Below are 22557 nucleotides of genomic sequence, written 5' to 3' on the forward strand. Positions count from 1 at the left end.
TCAATATAGGACAGGTATCAATTTATACTCTGAGGGTATATCATAAACATCGAAGGAAATAACATTCTGCTAGAGAGAAGTTTCCTGAGGATGGGCTCCAGCACGATCCGAAAGCTCAGAAGACAAACTTTCTACTCTCAGTGAACGACCCAGATTTGATCCTTCAACATTATCCAGGGATACCTATATTTCCCTTCATTCGTTGAAGGAAATACATAGCTGCCATGAATACCAACTCCTGATAACAATAGAAGAGAAGATTTGTAGCTCAGGGCTGAACGGTGAAGTCCTTGTGTCAGATTTGGGTTAATGTCAGGGTTCCAAGTAACACCCCCAACTAAAGAAAACTCTGAGGCTTGAAGTTCCTCAAAGTTCCAGTTTATTAGAGATGTCATATTGGCACATCTGGGAAAACCCGAATCTGAAAGCTTCCAGGTTTTTCCCACCCAAAGGAAAATCCAAGTCCCTGCCCAGCACCCACATGTCCATCACATGGTCCAATCAATCCACCGTCCCAACTGGAAATGCCTCCCAGTTCCAGCCCTCCAGGTGCAGGGCAAGATGTCCTTGACTCTCTGAGAAAGGAATGTTATTTTGCCTACATATCACCCTGGCTCCGTACAACCCCCCCTCCCCGTTTCCCACAGTAATAAATGTGGCAGGCCTGAAGATCCAACGAAAAAAATGGCTTCCAGGCCTGACACATTGATGCTCTCTGAGAGCAAACTCCACTTCCTTCTAGAACTGATGATATTACCTAGCAAGATAATGAAACGTCTGCAAGAAAACAACCATGCTCAGAAAGCCCCAAGGATCTCACAACGACAGATACAGTAGCTTTAACTTGTATGATTTTTAACTCAAATGACTCTGTTTCCAGTCTACCTTGCTAAGAAGACTTTTAGGTTTGGAAAAGGGAAGCCTTAGAAACATTCTGACCTGCAATGCACTGCTGGAGGGTTTTCATAGGCGTTCCTTGGAGTGTTTTAGTTCCAGTTGGTTCCGATTTTTCTGTGGTGAAGATAAGATTGGAAGCAGGAACCTTCTCAAAACGTCCGAGGACTGAAATGAAACAAGAGGGTTGGAATCAGGGGTGAAATGCTCCCGGTTCAGACTGGTTTGGCCGAACCGGTAGGGATGCTGGTGGGTGGTTCAGAGAACCGGTAGCAATGCCGGTTGGTGGTTCGGAGAACCGGTAGCGATGCCAGTCGGTGGTTCGGAGAACTGGTAGCGATGCCGGTCGGTGGTTCGGAGAACCGGTAGCGATGCCAGTCGGTGGTTCGGAGAACCGGTAGCGATGGCAGTGTGAGGCTCCGCCCACCCACCCGGTTGTCATTACTTCCTGGTTTTAACCAGGAAGTAACCTGTTCTTTACCCTCTGCGCATGCGCTGGCAGAGAACCTAGCTTTCCATTTTTTTTCCTTACCAAGTTTTTCATTCATTTGGATGAATGAGATTGTCTTAGGATTTGATTTCCAAGAAGAAAGAGCCATTTTAATGACATTCCAATGGGAAGAGTGTGGTGGAGCAAATCATTGGGACTATCCTCTCGTGCATCACACAATGCAGGTAAGGTAGTCCTCGACTTGCAACCACAATTGAGCCCAAAATGTCTGTTGCTGAGTGAAACTTGTGTTAAGTGAATTTTGCCCCGTTTTACGACTTTTCCTGCCACAGTTGTTAAGTGAATCACTGCAGTTGTTAAGTTAGTAACACGGTTGTTAAGTGAATCCGGCTTCCCCATTGACTTTGCTTGTCAGAAGGTTGCAGAAGCAGATCACATGACCCCTCCCAAAGCACTGAAACTATCATAAATATGAGTCAGTTGCCAAGCGTCTGAATTTTGATGAGGTGGTCATGGGGATGCTGCAACGGTCATAAGTGGCCGAATGTGGCCACGCGGGTAATTACGGGAGCGACTCTATCCTCCCATGTAACACCGCTCCTGCGCAAGCTGCACTGGCTCCCGGTGGTCTTCCGGGTGCGATTCAAGGTGTTGGTTGCCACCTTTAAAGCGCTCCATGGCTTGGGACCTGGCTATTTACAAGACCGCCTTCTGCCACCGATAGCCTCCCATCGACCGGTACACTCCCACAGAGAGGGGCTCCTCCGGGTGCTGTCAGCTAGGCAATGTCGGCTGACGACCCCCAGGGGGAGAGCATTCTCTGTGGGGGCCCCTACCCTCTGGAATGAGCTGCCCCCGGAGATTCGTAGGATTCACGGCCTTCGTACCTTTCGTTGCGCCCTAAAAACATTATTATTCCAACAAGCAGGGCTGGCCTAAATAATAATAACATTTTACTATTTTAATGTGTTTTTTTATTAGAGTTTTTTAGCCAATTTATTTAATTGTTTTTAATTGTTTTAATTTTTATATTGTCATAGTTTTATTTTTGGCTGTACACCGCCCTGAGTCCTTCGGGAGAAGGGCGGTATAGAAATTCATAAAAAAAAAAAAAGTGTGAAAAAAGGTTGCAAGTCACTTTTTTCAGGGCTGTTTGTAACTTCAAATGGTCACTAAATGAACTGTTGTAAGTCGAGGTCTACCTGTAATTTATCTAGCAGAATTGTTTGTAAAGGATCCCTGGCTTCTCCCATTTCCATGAAATTGCTTTTTCAGTCTTGCAAGAATGATGTTAGCTCTTGGAGATACAAGGCTACAAATTCCTTTCGCTTGGGGAAAAATAGACAAATAGAAATGCTGTCCTCATCTCCCTTCCCTTACACTCACATTTACATGCACAAACACACACACATACATCAGTGGTGAAATGTAAAATTTGTTACTACTGGTTCTGTGGGCGTGGCTTGGTGTGCGGGGGGTAATGTGACTGAGTGGGCGTGGCCAACTTTTTTTTTTTTTTTAACTTTTAAAACCATTTTTTTTACAACCTCTTCGGCTGAAGAGGTTGTAAAAATTTATTTATTTATTTATTTTATTTATTAAATTTTTATACCGCCCCCTCTCCTGAAGGACTCGGGGCGGTGAACAGCCAAAATTAAAAACACACAATACAAATATTAAAATACATTAAAACGAAATTAAATTATCTTTGGCTTCTCCAATTTAAAACCCCTTGCCCATAAAATTCCCCAATTAAAAGATTTTTAACCCAGCCCGGCTTGCTGAAATAAAAAAGTCTTCAGGGGCCGGCGGAAGGTCCGGAGGTCCGGGATTAGTTGTATCCCTGGGGGTAGCTCATTCCAGAGGGATGAGCTTGTAAAATAATGCTTGTAAAAGCCTCTGAATATCCCAGCTGAGTTGCCTGATCGCCAGAGGCTTTTAAAAGCATTTCTTTTTACAACCTCTTCGGCCGAAGAGGTTGTAGAAAAAATGCTTTTAAAAGCCTCTGACGATCCCAGCTGAGCCACACGATCCTCAGAGGCTTTTTTTTTTTTTTTTTTTACTTTTAAAAGTACTTTTTCGGCCGAAGAGGTTGTAGAAAAAATGCTTTTAAAATGTTTTTTAAAAGCCTCTGATGATTGCGCGGCTCAGCTGGGCATGGGGGGGGGGCAGGGATTTTTGCTACCGGTTCTCCGAACCACCTGCAGCCATTGCTACCGGATCGAGAGATCTGGTCTGAACTGGGAGTATTTCACCCCTGACACACATATACAGAATAACATATGGAGGACTTCAAGTGACGGAAACCAGAAGCAAAAGTTTTTACTACTCTAAACCTCGCCACCACTAGAAGGTCAATTAAGAATAAAAACTAGGGATGACCATGCTAATTAGGATTACTATTATTAACAACTGAAGGCTGTTATTATGGTAACCGCTATTATTTTGAAAACAGGTTTATCTTTTCCCTGGGACACATGATATCTTAATGAATAAGGCACCTCAAGTACAGTTGTGTAACCTGCACACCAGCCAACCCTCCCCACGGAACGTGTCTCCTCTTACAACCTCTCTGAAATGAATGCTTCGGGATCAGATTAAGGGACCACAAGTGCCAATTTCATCCCCAAGGATTATGGAGAGAAGAATGAAACAATGTCCAATTATTTCTTGCTAAAACAATTAAGGCCTGTTACAGCTGGCTGGGCCCAAAAGGAGTACTGAGTTTTCCAAATCTTATAGACCTAATTAGAAAGAAGGGAAGGAAAGAAGGAAAACACATCCATGGATGCATTTTGTTATAATTGTCTATGGAGATTCTCAATCATCTAGATCAGGGGTCTCCAACTTTGTCAACTTGAAGACTTGTGGACTTCAACTCCCAGAATTCTTCAGCCAGCAAAGTCCACAAGTCTTCAAGTTGTCAAGGTTGGAGACCCCTGATCCAGATCATGGTTGTCCCATAGGTGCTTCTCCAAAAGGCAACTGGATATCTAGGTTTTTTTCCTTGAAAACATTTTGCTTCTCATTTTCAAATGAAAAAAAAACTGGTCAAGAAAGTCCGGTTTATAGGTGGCATCTCCCACCCACAAGACTAGCAAGAATAAGTAAAAAATACTCTCCAATGTGTTGGAAATGTGAGGTGATCCCAGGGACCTTCTACCATATGTGGTGGGAATGCTCAAAAGCCAAAAATTTTTGGCGTCAAATAAGGTGTTGTCTAGAAAAGATTCTAATATTAAAAATAGAGGTTAAACCAGAATTCTTCCTATTAGGTATTATAGAGGGCAAATATAACAAGAACACAACCTACCTAATATTACACATATTAACAGCAGCTAGAATAGCCTTTGCCCAAAAATGGAAGAGTAAAGAAATCCTCTCGGAAGAAGAAGTGCTAATCAAAATCCTCAATTGTGCAGAAATGGACAGACTTACCTTGGAGCTCAAGGATAAAAATGAATCAGCGTACTATGAAACCTGGACTAAATTTATGAATGGTTGGACAGGAGGAAGAATGCTAAGATGAAGGTGTAGTGAATGTCTAGAAATGAGTATGTCAATGTATGTTAAACTTGCAGGCGAGATATGATTATATTGAGTATGGACGTAGCTGTTTAGGAGGAATTAATTTATATACTTGTGATCTGTCCCTGTCTCCACACACACACAAACACAGCCAGCCGAGGGTTAAGAAAGCACTTGGCACACACACAGGTCGTTATCTCAAACTTGGCAACAATATAAGCACCGTCTGCCAAGAGCTTTGCTTCAACAGATAACATAAAATTACATACGCAGTGTAAATAGTCCAGCAAAACAATATCCCTTCGGCAGCTTCAGGCGTTGTTCAAGTGATTAGCCAGAGTTAGTTTTTGTTCGTCACGGAGTTTTACCAGCCACCACCCTCTCTTATATAGTCTCTGGGGTGTGGTCCAGTGACTCAGTTCTAATCCCTGGCACGCCTCCTTAACTGCTGCAACCGTTTATCACGCCTTCGTTGGCGTGCATCCAGGAACGACAGCTCTCCTTCCTCGCTCTCATGAGAGACACCTGGCCCCTGGCTAATCTCCCCTTCCTCGGCCGGCACCTGAGACAGTGCCAGAGGGGAGGGGCCTGGAGAGGGAGGCCTGGCCGACTCCTCTCCCTCATGTTCGGAGCCTTCTTCCTCCGATGAGATAGGCTCAGAGGGCGGGGCCACAACAACTTGACATGCAAGAAGTAATGTACATTTGTACAAAGATAAAGGAGTATGTTATGTATTAGCTTAAATTTGACGATAATGGTTAAAACCAGAGACGTTAAACCATGTCCATTATTTTTTTTAATTTGAATTACTAATAAAAAACTTTTTAAAAAAAGAAAAAGAAAGTCCAGTTGCCTTCTGGAGAAGCACCATTGGGTTATGTCGAAGTTCTATGTCCATGGAGAACTTCTAGGTCTACTCACCCGAACACTGGGGCTCCGTCAAAGGACCATCTGTCTCTGTCCAGTCTAATCTCTTTCCATTGCTGTCAACACAAAATGACTTTTGGGTGGAAGGATCTTGGTAAGAAGGTCTGTACCGGCCATTTTCATCACACCTTTCAGCTTGTTCATTCCTCTGGCAATCAGTCATACCTGGGATGGGCACAGAATCAAAAAAAAAAAATTGGTGGGAAAGAATTCCATTCGATAGAAGAGAATATTTGCAGCTCAGGATTGAACAGTGGACTCATTGGTGCTTGCTGAGCTTGGTTGTTTGCTTGCTACTGATAATGTTACCTAGTTTGGTAATGAAACGACTGCAAGAAAACAACCATGTTCCGAGACCATTAAGGACTCCAGAATTCCATTTGTTCGTGATTCTCCAGCCAAAGACCTTTCTGAATGAATCAGACCAGTGGTGGGTTGCCCCCGGTTCACACCGGTTCTATAGAACCGGTAGTAAACCGGCGGGAGGCTCCACCCACCGACCCCGACGTCATCAGAACGCTTCTGCACATGCACAGAAAAGCGCACACACGCCCCATTGCAAACCGGTAGTAAAGGTAAGTAGAACCCACCCCTGAATCAGACCTTAAGTTGGAATTTCTGTCGCCTATTTTTCAATGAATGTTTCCTTCGTGGTGTGAATTCTGTACAAAAGTATCATGTGGATTTTTAGCTTTGGCTTCGCATAATGTGCAAATATTATGTTGCGACTATTGTATCTTATTCAACAGGCCATGGTTAAGGGAAACAATGCAAACCCAGATACAACCCAGTATTCTACCATCTTGCTCTCCCAGTATTTGTTGACCCAGCCATATCCAAAACAGATGGTATGAACATTGTATAGGATACCATATTCTAACCTATAATGTTGCTTGCTTTGCTTCAGTATGTTGTGTAAGCCCACCCGTTCTGCTTCTTAAACCAGGACTTACGACAGTGTTACATAAGAACTCAGATAACTATAGTTCACTTCACCAACCTAGATAATTGTGATTTATCCAATAACCAGTCCTTGGTTTAGGGCTGTGATGGCGAGCCTATGGCACCATATTGGTGGGCACAGAAGCTGAGCTCCGGTGCGTGTGCTGCCCAGCTGATTTTCAGGCCTTCTGAACCTACCAGAAGTGAGGAAACACGCTGTTTCTGGCCTCTGGAGCGTCCCCGGGCGGGGGGGATGAGGAAGGCCTGTTTTTCGCTCTCCCCAGATTCCAGAGGCTTTCTAGGAGTCTGGGGAGGGTGAAAATGGCTCCCCCCACCCCGGAGGCCTCCAGAGGCCAGAAACGCCATGTTTCCTGACTTCCGGTGGGACCGGAAGGCCTGTTTTTCGCTCTCCCCAGAGAGAAGAAATCTGGAAGTCCGATAGCCCACCATGCCATTGCGTGCCAAAAGCATGGGGAGCGTGGGGGGGGGTTGCATGCACATGCGCAGGGAGCGGGGCACATAGAATTATGGGTGTGGGCACAGTGCGTGCGACACCCCCCCCCCGTGCCCCCCCCCTCGTTTGGCACTCAGCGGCAAAAAGGTTAGCTATCACTGGTTTAGGGTAATGTATGAAACTACATGATTGGATAAGGATAACCTTTCTTTACTTTATTAAACTACTGGAAACCAGTATATAGAACATAAAATAATAGGATTGGAAGGGACCTTGGAGGTCTTCTAGTCCAACTCCCTGCTCGAGCAGGAAACCCTGTATCATCTGGACAAATGATCATCCAGTCTTTTTTCTGAAAACCTCCAGTTTTGTGGGAGCACCCACAACAACATTTTCAACATCAAACATCATGCATTTTTCTAAGACTCTTACAGTGATCGGCTCTGAAAGCTCCAGGAGAGATGGTCAATGTCCCAAGAGGACATTTTACACAGAAGTCACTTCCTGCTTGGTCTTGATAGAATCCAGAAGGGCATGGAATGCACCGCTCGTTCTGAAAGGAGGAACCTGGAGGACAGACAGCTGCAAATGGAGAAAAAGGTTTATTATTCTATGGAATAAAATAATTCATTCAGAATTCAAATTCATTTTGAATTCTTCCAGGAGAGAGCTCCTTGAGCAGTCAAAAGTCCTCTTTTCAAAGCAGAAAGATATTTATACCATATAACTGTCCCCAGTGTCAGCTTTGGAAGCCATATTAACACCGGAAGCTTCCACGCTGCCACCTTCTTGTGCTTGGGAAAATAGGAGGGGGGATTTAGTGGAGTGATAGTAGTTAGACATAATAGCATTCTCCTCTTCGGTCAAGGTCATGATGCTCCTGCACTTGGAGGAGAAATGGTTGCAGTGGTGGGTTGCCCCCGGTTCACACCGGTTCTATAGAACCAGTAGTAAAACCGGCGGGAGGCTCCGCCCACCAACCCCGACGTCATCAAAACACTTCTGCGCATGCGCAGAAGAGCGCACGCATGGCCCCGCTGCGAACCGGTAGTAAAGGTAAGTAGAACCCACCCCTGAGTAGGTGCAGTGGTGGCTCAAGTTGGGACAGATGGTGATTGGGCCATGTGATGGACTGATGGGTGCAGGGGTTGGATTTGGGGTTTTGATTTACTGAGGGAAAACCCGGAATTCTCAGATTTGGGTTTTCCCAGATGTGCCAGTATACCTACTCTAATAAATGGAAGTTTTGAGATAATGCCTGTCTCGGAGTTTTTGATTGAAGTTGGGTTGTTCTGGAATGTTGACGCCCAGACTCCGAAGGGATTAACTTTAGCACGCTGCAATGTACTTTCCACAGCAATCTTGAAGGGCTGATATTAAAAAATTCTATATGAGCTGAGACTATACCATTGTGGACAAGGGGCTATCAAAACTACAGGCCACATTCTAATATACTGCACCTTCTAAAACAGGGGTGTCAAACTCAATTTCATTGAGGGCTGCATCAGGGTTGTCTTTGACTTCGGGGGGTCCTGGGGCCATGGCCAGGGCGAGCGTGGCCAGCTCGACGTCACTCGTGTCAGGGGTGCCTTTTACTTTACTTTACTTTATTTTGAATTTATATACCGCCCTACTCCCGAAGGACTCAGGGCGGTGAACAGCCAAAAGATAAAACACACATAATACAAAATTTAAAAACAATGTAAAAGCACATTAAATAATTTGGCCCAAATAATTTAAAACACCCCTATTGTTTTAAAACAAATTTAAAATTAACAATTTAAAAGGAGGTTAGGCCAGGCCAGCCTGTTGAAATAAAAAGGTCTTGAGGGCACGGCGGAAAGTGCGTAAGTCCGGGATCCTCCATATCTCTGGGGGGGAGCTCATTCCACATGGCAGGTGCCCCCACAGAGAAGGCTCTCCCCCGGGGGCCGCCAGTCGACACTGTTTGGCCGATGGCACCCTGAGGAGCCCCTCTCTATGGGAGCGTACTGGCCGGTGAGAGGCTACTGGTGGCAGAAGGCGGTCTCGTAAGTACCCCGGTCCTAAGCCATGGAGCTCTCTAAAGGTGGTAACCAAAACCTTGAAGTGCACCCGGAAGACTACCGGGAGCCAGTGCAGCTCGCACAGGAGAGGTGTTACATGGGAACGCCACATCGCTCCCATAACCACCTGCGCGGCCACATTCTGGACCAGTTGGAGCCTCCGGGTGCTCCTCAAGGGGAGCCCCATGTAGAGAGCATTACAGTGGGCCTGTAGTGGCTCGACTGCTCTGCCAGAGAAAACGGACTCCAGAGCTCCGTTTTTGGCTGCGACTGCCTCCTGCAACCCTCTGCCAGTGAAAATGGAGCTTGGGAGGGTTGGTCCTTCGCTGTTTCCAGCATGTTTCCCCATGGGCCAGATCTAAGCTCCTTGTGAGCCGGATCTGGCCTGTGGACCTTGAGTTTGACACCCATGTTCTAAAAGGACTCATGGACCCATCCCATAACCCCTCACCTAATAAAATATCTGGAAAACGCAGATCTTTTTTTATTGTATAATTGCTGTTATTGGATCAGTCTGATGTAATCTCCTTGAATATAACTACATTTTGTTATACCGCCTGCAAAATTAGGCAGACTTTGACTGCCCAATGACAATCCGCCACTAATTGGATCATTAAATATTATCTTGTATTTTATTTTATTTTTTTCTAATGCTTCTTATTTCTAATGCTGGTCTGTGACTGTAATAAAATTACTATTTCCAGAAAAGAGAGAGAAAGAGAAGAGATGTGCACATATATTTATCCAAACGATGGAACTAAGTTGTTACTTCAAATTATCTCTAGGTCAAAATACTGAAAAGCAAGCTTTCCGTTTCTGCCAGCTAGCACATTTAACCAGTTTTTTTTTCCATGTCAAAGATTAACTAAATGTGTTATTAATAATAGTGATGTAGGTATAGAGTGGGGATAAATCATTTCAACCCATTATATTCTCTTAAATTGTTCCGTGAAGCAAGAATATATTGTGCTTTTCAGCAAAAATCTGAAATAGACTTATCTCTTCACCCAATGAAAATGGCTGCATACTATGGTAGACACTTTATGTTTGCTTGGCCTTTTACAAATATCTAAATGAAGATTCTTCCTCTATTTATAAGCCATCTGGGGTCACCTATGTGTGAGCTGAGCAGCTATATAAATTTGTTTAATAAAATAAAAACCGATAAAATAATTTATTCTTGTCTTAAGGGAGACTTTCAGTAAGGCTAAGCTAAAACCTTTCTCTTTCCAAGTAACAAATTAAAAGCAAGCGTCACTACCCAAATGATAGTTAGGCTCAAAAGACCAGGCCCATATGCAAAGGTCTAATTAAACTGATTCATTGCTAAACAGCCTATGCGCAGGAATCTTCTCAACCAGCTAGGTTAACACCTGCTTAGAATTAGATAAGGCTCAATGGATTTCAAGGGACGTTGAACTAATTACTTGTTCTGCCACTCCTTATCCTACATTGATACATACCACATCCTTGAGAATTTGGTATCACTTCTCCACTAGTTAAGACTTTCTGGAAACCATTCTTGCACCCCAAGGAAACTTCAGGAGACATGTCAGAATTTCCTCTTCCAGGAAGACGGATGGAAGTGTCTGCTTGGAATTGCTTGTTGTCCAAGTGGAGGACAAAGCCACCACTCTTGATCAGCTCTTCAAAACGCCCAAGGAGATTCTCACCAACCATGGCTTTCTCTATCAGAAAATGATAGAAATCAGGGAACTAAGTAGAAGAATTTCAGTGGGAAAACACTGACAGATACATCCTGTGGGCACCTTCCATTGAAATGAGTGGATAATTCAAAGAGAAGAGACCCCCTTCTAAGGACTTATTACTTTGATTATTAGACTTGGATAGTTCAAAGAGAAGAGACGCACCCTAAGGACTTATTACTTTGATGATTAGACTTATTCAAGGTGGCATAAGACATTCCATTTGGCAGCAGACCAATAGAAAGATCTTCTGGGCATGCATGAATAAACCAAGAAGATTAACATTAGACCAACAACCAAGAAGTCAATAATACCTCAATCAAGGAACCACCAACTCAGACAAACAAGCTAGCAGTAAACAAGAGCCCAATCAACAAACCACAAGACCTCTCCCACCAACACTGACAAGGCAAGCCACCAATATGTAAAATGGAAGCAAACTCCACTCCCATCTAACATTGATCATGCTATCTAGTTGGGTAATGAAACGTCTGCAAGAAAACAGCCAAGGACTCAGAGGACACCCAGCACCTCACAAATCAGAAGACCTGGAAGTGGCTGTGCCAAAGTGTCAGGAAGACGGAATTTGGTGGTTCCAGGAAAGTCCTCAGATCAGATGAACCCACCACTGAATCCTACCACAGAATCCTACCACAGTTCTTTCTACAGTTATTGAATAGATCTTAATTATTTCTTGGGTGGTCCAGAATTTTCCAAGGCAAAAAAAAAAAAAAAAGTTCATTTAGGCCTAAACTCATCTTATCCTTTGATGGTTACAAGTATTTCAGACATATGAGGAAGCAGAGAGCGTTCCTCCATTTAATCCATCCCAGATGCAAGGGATATAAATACAAATAGCTTTCAGAACTGGTGCCCACATAACCATTCTCCTCACAGACAGCTTCTGGAGGTAGTTATGATTTGGCCTTTCTTAAGGTAATGACAGATCGATACAGTCAGAATTTAGGAATTCCAAACTGGAAAATGGAAGGGTGCAAGAATGTTGCGGCTGAATTATTAATCCATTAACGGTAACTGCAACCTAACCTAAATTTTACATGGTAACATTAATACAAAGGAAATCCAAGCTTAATATTCATGGTATGTGTTTGGGCTGGGGTGTTATTCATTTTTATTTATTTTTTTGAAGGAGCTTTTAAAAGCTGGGGGAAAATAACTGAATTTGCAGGATTGAAACAGAAAACCAAGCAATAGTTCCTTCCTTCCTTCCTTCCTTCCTTCCTTCCTTCCTTCCTTCCTTCCTTCCTTCCTTCCTTCCCTTCCTCCCTCCTTTCTTCCTTCCCTCCTTCCTCCCTTCCCTTCCCCTCTCTCTCCCTCTTTCCCTCTCCCCTTCCCTTTCCCTTCCTCTTTCCCTTTCTCCCTTCCTCTTTCCCTCTCCCTCTCACTTTCCCTTCCTTTCTCTTCTTTTCTCTTCTCTTCCTTTCCTTTCCCTTCCCTTCCTCTTTTTTCTTCTGTGACAAATATATTTAAGTAGGATTCCAATAGAAAGCACAAAGCACAGTTTCTTGTGATGATGGTAGAGTTCTGTGAACTTTCAAGGAGTTAAAACAAACTATTTTTTAAAAAAAATTGAATAATTTATGGCAGGCTTTTTTATTAGATCTCCAATACGCTAACATATTTGAAGAGGATGAGGGCCAATAATATTTTAGTCAAAACAGCCACATTACGCTAGAAATAATAAACTAACCAATGTCGTATAAATCAGGAAGTGCAATAGCTGGCACATTTTTGAGCATAGCTTGCCATGTGACATTCACTCCCAGACGGTCGGCAGCTGCACACTCAACCAGGACAGCAGAATCTCCACAGACTGGAACAGACACCAAGTTCTCCAAAGTATTGACCTTAAAAAGAAAGATCAGATTCTGTTGTTGTTGGTAATGGTGATAGTTAGAATTCAGTCAGAACTCTTGTTTAAGGATTTGCTTAAACAAACATTCTATTCTATTCTATTCTATTCTATTCTATTCTATTCTATTCTATTCTATTCTGTTCCATTCTCTACATTCTATTCTATTCTCTACATTCTATTCTATTCTATTCTATTCTATTCTATTCTATTCTATTCTATTCTATTCTATTCTTTTTTTAAAAAAAATATTTTTTATTAAACAGTTTGTCTTTAAAAACAACAGAAAAAACAATCACACACATATAAAAACAAAACATGTCAAAACAAAACGTATTGAACATTACATAACATTAATGGTAATTTTACAGCATTTCGTATCAACTTACGTATTTTGCTTTTGTAGTTCTCTATTCTATCATTTCTATTTACTACTCAATAGTATAATCATTGCATTATTCCAACATATATATATATACACACATTATAATATTCATTTTTCTTATCTACACATTTATATTCGTTTATATTTACCTCTCTTTATTTAACGTTGTTCAGTTACTTATTTAAGTTTCATCAATATTAAGTTAAACGTTTCTTGTTCTGATTTCTATTTTCAAGCCAACTGTACATTTTATTCCATATTTCATAATAGTCCGAATCCTCTCTCTCTTTCAACTCCATAGTCATTTTATCCATCTCTGCACATTCTAGAATTTTCCTAATTGCAGTTTCGTCTGACGGTATATTTTTTTGTTTCCAATTTTTTGCGAATGTGATTCTTGCTGTGGTAAGTATGTGCAATATAATGTATTGAAAGTTTTTATTCATTTTTGGGTCCAGTATTCTATTCTATTCTATTCTATTCTATTCTATTCTATTCTATTCTATTCTATTCTATTCTATTCTATTCCATTCCATTCCATTCCATTCCATTCCATTCCATTCCATTCTATCCTCTATTCTATTTTCTATTTTCTATTCTACTCTACCCTTTATATCCTGCCTTCTCCTCACAACAACAACCCTGTGAGATAGGTTGGGTTGAGAGAGAATAATTGGCCCAAAGTCACCCAGCCAGTTTTCACGCCTAAAGCAGGACTAGAACTCACAGTCTCCTGGTGATTGGCCCAAAGTCATTCAGCTGGCTTTCATGGCTAAGGTGGGACTAGAACTCACAGTCTCCTGAGGATTGGCCCCAAGTCATCCAGCTGGCTTTCATGGCTAAGGCGGGATTAGAACTCCCAGTCTCCTGGTGATTGGCTCAAAGTCACTCAGCTGGCTTTCACGCCTAAGGCGGGACTAGAACTCACAAACTCCTGGTGATTGGTCCAAAGTCACCCAGTCAGCTTTCATCTCAAGGCAGGATGAGAATTCACAGCCTCCTGGTTTCTAGCCCGATACCTTAGCTACTAGACCAGACTAACTTTTTATATGTCTTGGATACAGAGGATGAGCTTAGCCCAACTATTAATGAATGATTTCTGAATCAGCTCAGTTTAATACTATGATATAGGGGCCATGGTGGCTCATGAGGTAAGGATGCTGAGTCAGAAGACCATTGAGAGGTTGACAACTCAGCTGTTCTTAATCTATAAGCACCAGCTGTGTGATGGAATGAGTTCTCATCAATTTCCTGCCCATCTAGCAGTTTGAAAGCATGAAAATGCAAGTAGATAAATAGGTACCACTTTGGTGGGAAAATACTGAGAACGTGAAGGGAGTCCCTTCAAGCATTCCCTGGGCAACGGTGATACCAGCTAATCCTTTCAATCCAGAAGCACCTTGGTAAGTGCTTCTGACATGGATATAATACACGAAGTTCTTGACTTACAACAGTTCGTTTAGTGACCATTCAAAGTTACAACGGTACTGAAAAATGTATCTTATGACCATTTTTCACGCTTACGACCTTTGCAGAATCCCCACAATCACTTCATCAAAATCCAGATGCTTGGCAACTGATTCATATTCATGACCTTTGCTGTGTCCTGTGTCATGTGATCATCATTTGCGACCTTCCCACAAGCAAAGTCAATGGGGAAGCCAGATTCACTTAACAACCGTGTTACTAATTTAGCAACTGCAGTGATTCACTTAACAACTGTGGCAAGAAAACAGGGCAAAACTCACTTAACGAACATCTCACTAAACAAGCTTCTTGGATGAGAAGCGAAACATCTTCAGAGACAAACCAGAAAGTCCAGTTGCCTCTTGAAAAAAGCACCGTGACCTGGATGACTGAGAATCTCCATAGACCAGCAGTTGGTTGCTACCGGTTAACACCGGATCAGGTGAACCAGTAGTAGCGGCAGCGGGAGGCTCTGCCCACCCGCCCGGATGCTTCTGCACATGTGCAGAAGCGCTGCCCACGCATGAACCAGTAGCAACGGGATTTGGAACCCTGTTCTGTCCCCGTACCCCACACGCACCCCCACAGATGGCCTGGAGTTAATAAGTCACACGACAAAACTCTTTGAAGATAAAGCTGGCAGCAACCCAGCTGGCTGGGTTCCCAATTGGCTAGCTGCCAATTCAGACTTTACTCACACAAAACAAAGATTAGACTGCAAGCATTCCGATAAAACAGGCAGAGTGTCAACAATACAAGGATTCATCCAAATGCAGTCCGATAAAGCAGGCAAAGTCCAGTAACGCAGAGATCATGGAGTATTTCCAGTTTTTGCTCGTCACAAACTGAACCGGACACCACACCCACATTTATATCCTGTGGGGTGTGGTCCAGTGACTCAGCTAATCTCTGGCACGCCTTCCCCTCTGCTGTGCACGCTTCTCCCTGCGCCTCTGTCGAGGGTCCAGCCAGCACTTATCTTCCTCGTCGCTGTCCACCTGTGGCTGCAGGGACGTGCTTGGCTCTGAGCCTATCGTTTGGCCCTCGGTGTCCTCTGGAGGCATTGCCAGAGAGGAGGGTCCTGGAGAGGGAGGCCTTGCCAACTCCTCTCCCTTACTCTCAGAGTCTGCATCTGTCGATAGCCCAGGCTCAGGCAACGGAGCCACAACAAACCCGACCCTCCTATAGACGCGTCACTCAACAGAAAATTTGGGCTCAATTGCAGTCGTTAGTCAAGGACTACCTATAGCGGTAATACCATGATAGAGTCAGAGATCAGTGTATTCCTATGGGTTGGCCAAATCATACCCATGGATGGCCTTGCACAATCCACAATTGTTCTACCCCAGCTCCGGATTCCCAAGGATTGTGACACACACCAACGGTCCTTATCAAAGTTATAATGTACCAAGAATAAACAAAGTCTGGCAAAGGTTAGCAACCAGCCTAGAAAACAAAATACGATAAGACACTCACTCTCCAAAATGTCCTGTAATAATTACACGTTATTTCCAGCAAGAAATTACTAACTGCGTGTGACTTAAATAAGCTAAGGGAATGGCCAATTATCCTCAAACCTTACTCTCGAGGATACCTCCTCCTCCTGAGTAGCCACTCCTGCCTTTTGGTAGCCCTGCGTGCTCAAGCATTGAGGAGAGGCTCCTCCACTTCACTCTCTCCACTTGAAGGAGCTTCTGGAGATTCTGAAGGCCCTGGCTGAGTCTCTGCCTCTGGCACCACATCCTCTTCAGCCTCCTCGCTGTCCAACGCGAGCACTAGCTGTGCAGGCTGCTGGTGCGACCCCACACCAGCCTCCTCATCGTAGGGATCAGCCACAATCCGCGCAGGCCGCTGGCGGGCCACAACAACAATAGAGCTGTTTCATTCACTTTCGCATAGATTCACCATTAAAATACCTGGATATGGCAAAAGCCACGAGACTTCAGCTCATCCAGAATGAAGACCTGGAACGTCTCCAGCAACCCGGAATAGTCAGGGCTGCAGGTCTTCTTGGGAGGCAAGATGAGCTGAAACTGGGTTTGAATCTGGACACTCTGGAATGGCTGCAGTCCTAAACATAAAGCAAACAAAGTCAGGGTTAGACCAAGGATCCAACAACATTAAACCCTTTCAGATGCCTTCCTCCTTATTTTCTTCACATACATTTCATATTCATTGCTTCTTGTCCTGCCCTCAGGTGCTTTGGAGAATAGCTTGACTCCCTCTTCTTTGTGGCAGCCCCTGACATATTGGAAGATGCTATCATGTCACCCCTAGTCCTTCTTTTTATCAAACTAGACAAATTATTATTTGTCTAGTTTATTATTATTATTGTTGTTGTTGTTGTTGTTGTTGTTGTTGTTATTATTATTATTATAGAATTAGGGCCTGCCCATCATGGTTATAAGTCGTGACAATAAAAAATAGAGTCACCCACCTGACTGACACCATTTTATAACCTCTTTTGCAGTGTTCATTAAACAAAGATTGTGGTCGTTAAGGAAACTAAGAACCAGAAAGAAGTGTCGATTTTCAGCAAAACTGTCATAAAATGTAGTCATATCAAGGGTGAAATGCTCCCAATTCGGACCAGATCGCCCAAACCGGTAGCGATGGCATCAGGTGGTTTGGAGAACCGGCAGCAAAAATCCCTGCCCCCCCCCATGCCCTCTGATGATTGTGCGGCTCAGCTGGGATCATCAGAGCCTTTTAAAAGCATTTTTTTCTACAACCTCTTTGGCCAAAGAGGTTGTAGGAAAAAAAAATGCCTTTAAAGGCCTCTGACAATCCCAGCTGAGTTGCCTGATTGTCAGAGGCTTTTAAAAGCATTTTTTTCTACAACCTCTTAAGGTTGTAGAAAAAATGCTTTTAAAAGTAAAAAAAAAAAAAAGTTGACCACACCCACCCCGTCACATTACCACCACCACCCCCCAAGCCACGTCCACAGAACCGGTAGTAACAAATTTTACATTTCACCACTGAGTCACATCATAGTGGGATGCTGCAAACTGCCATAAATGCAGGCTGGTTGCTAAGCACCCAATATGCAGCCCAGGCGTGGTATTCACTTACTTTCTCTAACGGTTCACAAATGTGAGCACGCGCATGTCCACACATGCACAGGTCCTTCCGTGCATCCACTTTGCTCACTTGCACGCCTTCCACGCTTGCGCCGGCCTCAAAAATGTGCCTAAATAGGACAACATAGAGCCGGGACGGGTGGACGGGTGGACGGGTGGACGGGTGGGTGGGTGGGTGGGCGGGCCCACCCATAATTTCCACTATCGATTCAGGCGAACTGGTCTGAATTGGCTGAATACCACCTCTGATGTAGTCATATAACCATGCAGGAATGATAGCTGTCAGCACTTTGGAACCAGGCCATAGGTAACCCTGGAAAGTTCATTGTAACTTCGAAGGGCAACTAAGCCACCAGTCGTAAGTCAAGGACTTCCTGCATTTTGAATCAAAAAAGAGTTTGTACAGTACTACAGGGCTCTGTATACATTCTCCCCTGCTATACTCACTCTGACAAGCAAGAGAATGAGGTGGATTTGTAAGCCAGAGAAGATTTTGGATATCACACTGAAGAAGTTCTCCTTGAGAAAAGACATCCTGATAGCCCGGAGCGCAAATCACTTGACATTGCTGAATCTTCGAGTTTGCAGCGGTGATATTGCAAAAAACTCCACCGTGGGTCAGGTTAGAAGCGTTGTAAGACAGAGGACACCGTGGACCTGAAAGAACATGATGAACAAAGTCATTCCAAGAACACCCTTGGAATGGTGTGGGAATAAGGAATGGATTTCCAGAAGAAAAAATTGCAGGCTACAGGAACCAGGAGCACCACTCAGGTGGCCCTGAGGACACAGATAAACCTCCAAGTGGCCTCAATGACCCTCTAAAAAGGATGCAAATGACCAGCTGTCTGCAAGGAATAGAAATCCTTCCATTCCCCACTATCCTGTCAAAGCTGAAGAAGCTTCTTGGATGAGGAGCAAAACATCTTCAAAAGAAAAAAACAAGGAAGTCCAGTTTTTCCTCCTGAAAAAAGCACCTTTGGGACAACCATGACCTGGGGGACTGAGAATCTCTACTGTTTTGTCCCAGCTATGGATCCCAAAGAACACAGCACACACAAAGTTTGTACAAAACTTAATTTACTAAACTAACTCAGTCTTTTTCAAAACAAAGGTTGTTAATAAACTTTCTTAACAGCCTACAAGAAACCAAAGATAAAGTAATCACAATCTTACTAAGGTTGGCAGAAAGCCCAGAAGCCATGTGCAGAGAATTCAGACGCAAAGTAGAGTGAACTAAAGTTGTTCCCTACAACTTGCTTCAGTTGGCGTTCCTCCTTAAATAGGCTAAGGGAGTGGCCAATTAGCCCCAAGCCTTACTTTCGAGGAGACCTCCCTCCTGAGGAGCCACTCCTGCCTTTTGGCACCTCTGCGTGCCCGTGCATTGAGAAGAGGCTCCTCCTCTTCATCCTCTTCACTTAAGGGAGCTTCTGGAGGTTCTGAAGGCCCTGGCTGAATCCCTGCCTCTGGCACCACATCTTCTCCAGCCTCCTCATTGTCTGACTCGGGTGCCAGCTGCACAGGCTGCTGGCGTAACACCACACCAGCCATCTCGCTGTCAGAATCAGCTACAATCCGCACAGGCCGCTGACGGGCCACAACATCTACAGACAGATTTGTGTTTGTAGAAATCCTCTCCTACCAAACTGCCATCTAAACATTAAGATCCCCCTTGGTTTGCGAAGGGTTGCTTACGTTCACAGGCAGGCCTCTGGCCATTAATTCTTGTCCCTGGAGCCTCCTGTCCATTGTCAAAGACACACCAACAGCTTGCTTGGTCTTCACTGCATTGCGCCGGAGAGAAACCCTGACGGTTCTCGTCACACTCCGGGATGTAGCCTCTACCGATTTCTCTCACCAGAGCCTTTGACTTTACCAAACTGCAGTAGCTGGGGCCTTCCAAAGAAGAATTAGATGGTGAAGGACAAGCATGGTATGAAGCAATAGCACTTAGACTTATATACCACTTTACAGTGCTTTTACAGCCCTCTCTAAGTGGTATACAGAGTCAGCCTATTGCTCCCAACAATCTGGCTCCTCATTTCACCCACCTCAGAAGGATGGAAGGCTGAGTCAACCTTGAGCCAGTCAGGATAGAACTGCTGGAAGTCAGCAGAATTAGCCTGCAATACTGCTTTCGAACCACTGCCGCCACAAATTGCAACCATTTTTTACCGACTGAAGCATGTTATTCATTCAGGCCTTTAGCAAGGAAGAACGAAGGCTTTTTGCTTCATTCTTGCCTGATCTGTCCTCCTAGCTGTCTTTTATATTACAGACAGTGGTGAGATTCAAATAATTTAACAACCGGTTCTCTGCCCTAATGACCGGCTGGGTGGGCATGGCCATGGTGGGCATGGCCAGTGGGTATGACAGGCAGCACACAGCCTCCTGCATCCCCCTGGGAGCAAAAACAGGTCACGGGGGGAATGTGCTGCCCCCCCCATGGCCCGTTTTGGGCCTAGTAGGCCTCCCTGCAGCCTCCTTGGAGCAAAAATGGGCCATGGGGGGGCCATGCAGCACCCCTGCACCTCATTATTGGCCTAGTAGGCCTCTCTGCAGACTCCTGGGAGCAAAAATGGGACTTGGGGGGGAGCCGTGCCGCACCCCCCGCAACCTTTTTTGGGCCTAGTAGGCCTCTTTGCATGGGGGGAGGGGCCAGCCAGCAATTTAACAACCGGTTCACCTGAATCGCCCCGAACCGGCTGAATCCCACCACTGATTACAGATAGTCCTCAATTGAGCCCAATATTTCTGTTGTTAAGTAAAACATCTGCTAAGGCAGTTTTGCCCCATTTTATGACCTTTCTTGCCACAGTTATTAAGTGAACCACTGCAGTTGATAAGTTAGTAGGCCAGTTGTTAAATGAATCTGACTTCTCCATTGACTTTGCTTATCGATCACATGACCCTGGGACACAGGAACGGTCATAAATCTGAACCAGTGACCAAGCATTGATCACATGACTATGGGGATGGCTGCAAAGATTGCAACTGTGAAAAACGGCCATAAGTCACATGTTTCAGTGCCGTTGTAACTTTGAATGGTCACTAAACAAACTGGTTGTAAATCAAGGACTGCCTGTATTAGGGCTGATCGCACAGTCTGCCAAATGTTTAGACTGAATTTGGCATTTTTATCCAACTATAAGTCCTTCCCAAGAAACTGGGAAAGGCAGATGTTGTTATCTGATGGTATAAAAGCATCATCATGAGTTGAAGGCTGTTCCAAGTAAAACTGCCTTTTGCCATTGACTGATGGTGAGCGGTCGGTGGTGCTCTCTGAGCCTGCTAGTTTTCTTGCAGATGTTTCATTATCCAACTAGTTAACATCATCAGTGCTATCAGTCTAGCCCTGATGGTGTTATCTAATTTGAGTAATGAAATGTCTGCAAGAAAAAAGCAAGCTCCGAGAGGACCAAGGACCCCTCAATCCTCCTCTTTTCCTCCATTCTATAAACCCTACTCCCTTCTAGCACTGATGATGTGACCTAGTCTGGGTAATGAAACATTTGCAAGAAAACAAGCAAGCTCAGGGAGCACCAAGGACCTCTCATGTCAACCCTGAACTACAAATGTTCTCCTTTATTAGTGACTGATGGTGTGTTTGTCAGTGCTGAAGGCGTTGCTCTAGATCCGTGATGGCGAACCTATGGCACGCGTGCCACAAGTGGCACATAGTGCCCTCTTTCTAGGCACGCAAGGTGTCACCCCAGTTCAGCTCCGCCGCGCATGCACATGTGCCTCCTGCCAGCCAGTAGGAGGCGCGCCTCCTCCCTAGACCAGGTGTCTCGATAGGAAAACACTTAATCTCTCCCCTGGCTCAAGCTAATGAAGGGAGGAGAACTTGTGGCTCAGAGGTTAATACAACTGCCTAACATGCAGGCAGCCCAAGTTCGAAACCGAGTAAGGGTATGGCTAGCTGATGAGAGCTAAATAGCTTGAAATAGATCTATACTAGTCTCCCTTTATTTCTTTATCAGCGAAATATAAATTTGGTATAAAATGGTTTGTTGTGAATGCGACTGCTTGAGGGCTCCTGGATTGGAGCTGAAAGGCGAAAGGAATGCAGTACGCTCCCTCCCACATGCTGGGGTAGACCAGGTGTCTCAATAGGAAAACACTTAATATATATCTATCTATGTGTGTGTGTGTGTGTATGTATGTGTGTGTATATTAAGTGTTTTCCTATCGAGAAATATATACACTACTATATATATATACACACACACTACTATAACACATAAAGGTAAAGGTTCCCCTCACACATATGTGCTAGTCATTACTGACTCTAGGGAGTGGTGCTCATCTCCGTTTCAAAGCGGAAGAAACAGCGCTGTCTGAAGACGTCTCCGTGGTCATGTGGCTGGCATGACTAAACGCCAAAGGTGCACGGAACGCTGTTACCTTCCCACCAAAGGTGGTCCCTATTTTTCTACTTGCATTTTTTACGTACTTTCGAACTGCTAGATTGGCAGAAACTGGGACAAGTAATGGGAGCTCACCCCGTTACGCAGCACTAGGGATTCGAACTGCTAAACTGCCGATCTTTCGATTGACAAGCTCAGCATCCTAGCCACTGAGCCACCGCATCCCTCTAAGTATAATATATACATATGTTTAAAACTTAGAAATATTCAAATGTAATTTTTAATCATATTTTCCTAATGCTGATTACTTGGTAACCAGAAAATGGCATTTTCCTCTCACTAACATTATTGCTGCCATGAGAACACCCTGTCCTTGTCACCAAATAATCTCCTTCACTTTAGGATTAGCTAAAGGAGAACTTCTGCAGATTCCCT

General features: G+C 44.2%; 1 protein-coding gene across 1 annotated transcript in view; it reads right to left on the minus strand.

The window, feature by feature from the left end:
* The window catches only part of TG (thyroglobulin), a 178295-nt gene that overhangs the window by 131024 nt on the left and 24714 nt on the right, over positions 1-22557 (minus strand). The window contains exons 13-20 of the mRNA XM_070940321.1: positions 19448-19648; positions 18200-18409; positions 16589-16743; positions 12659-12815; positions 10705-10929; positions 7629-7778; positions 5795-5965; positions 940-1062 (exon numbers count right to left, since the gene is read on the minus strand). Coding sequence (XP_070796422.1) covers positions 940-1062; positions 5795-5965; positions 7629-7778; positions 10705-10929; positions 12659-12815; positions 16589-16743; positions 18200-18409; positions 19448-19648 — 1392 coding nt within the window. The remainder of the gene's footprint in view (positions 1-939; positions 1063-5794; positions 5966-7628; positions 7779-10704; positions 10930-12658; positions 12816-16588; positions 16744-18199; positions 18410-19447; positions 19649-22557) is intronic.

This window comes from Pituophis catenifer, unplaced genomic scaffold, assembly GCF_029215685.1.
Source record: "Pituophis catenifer annectens isolate HBS135680 unplaced genomic scaffold, rPitCat1.0.hap2 SCAF_3, whole genome shotgun sequence".
NCBI classification, from domain to species: Eukaryota; Metazoa; Chordata; class Lepidosauria; order Squamata; family Colubridae; genus Pituophis; species Pituophis catenifer.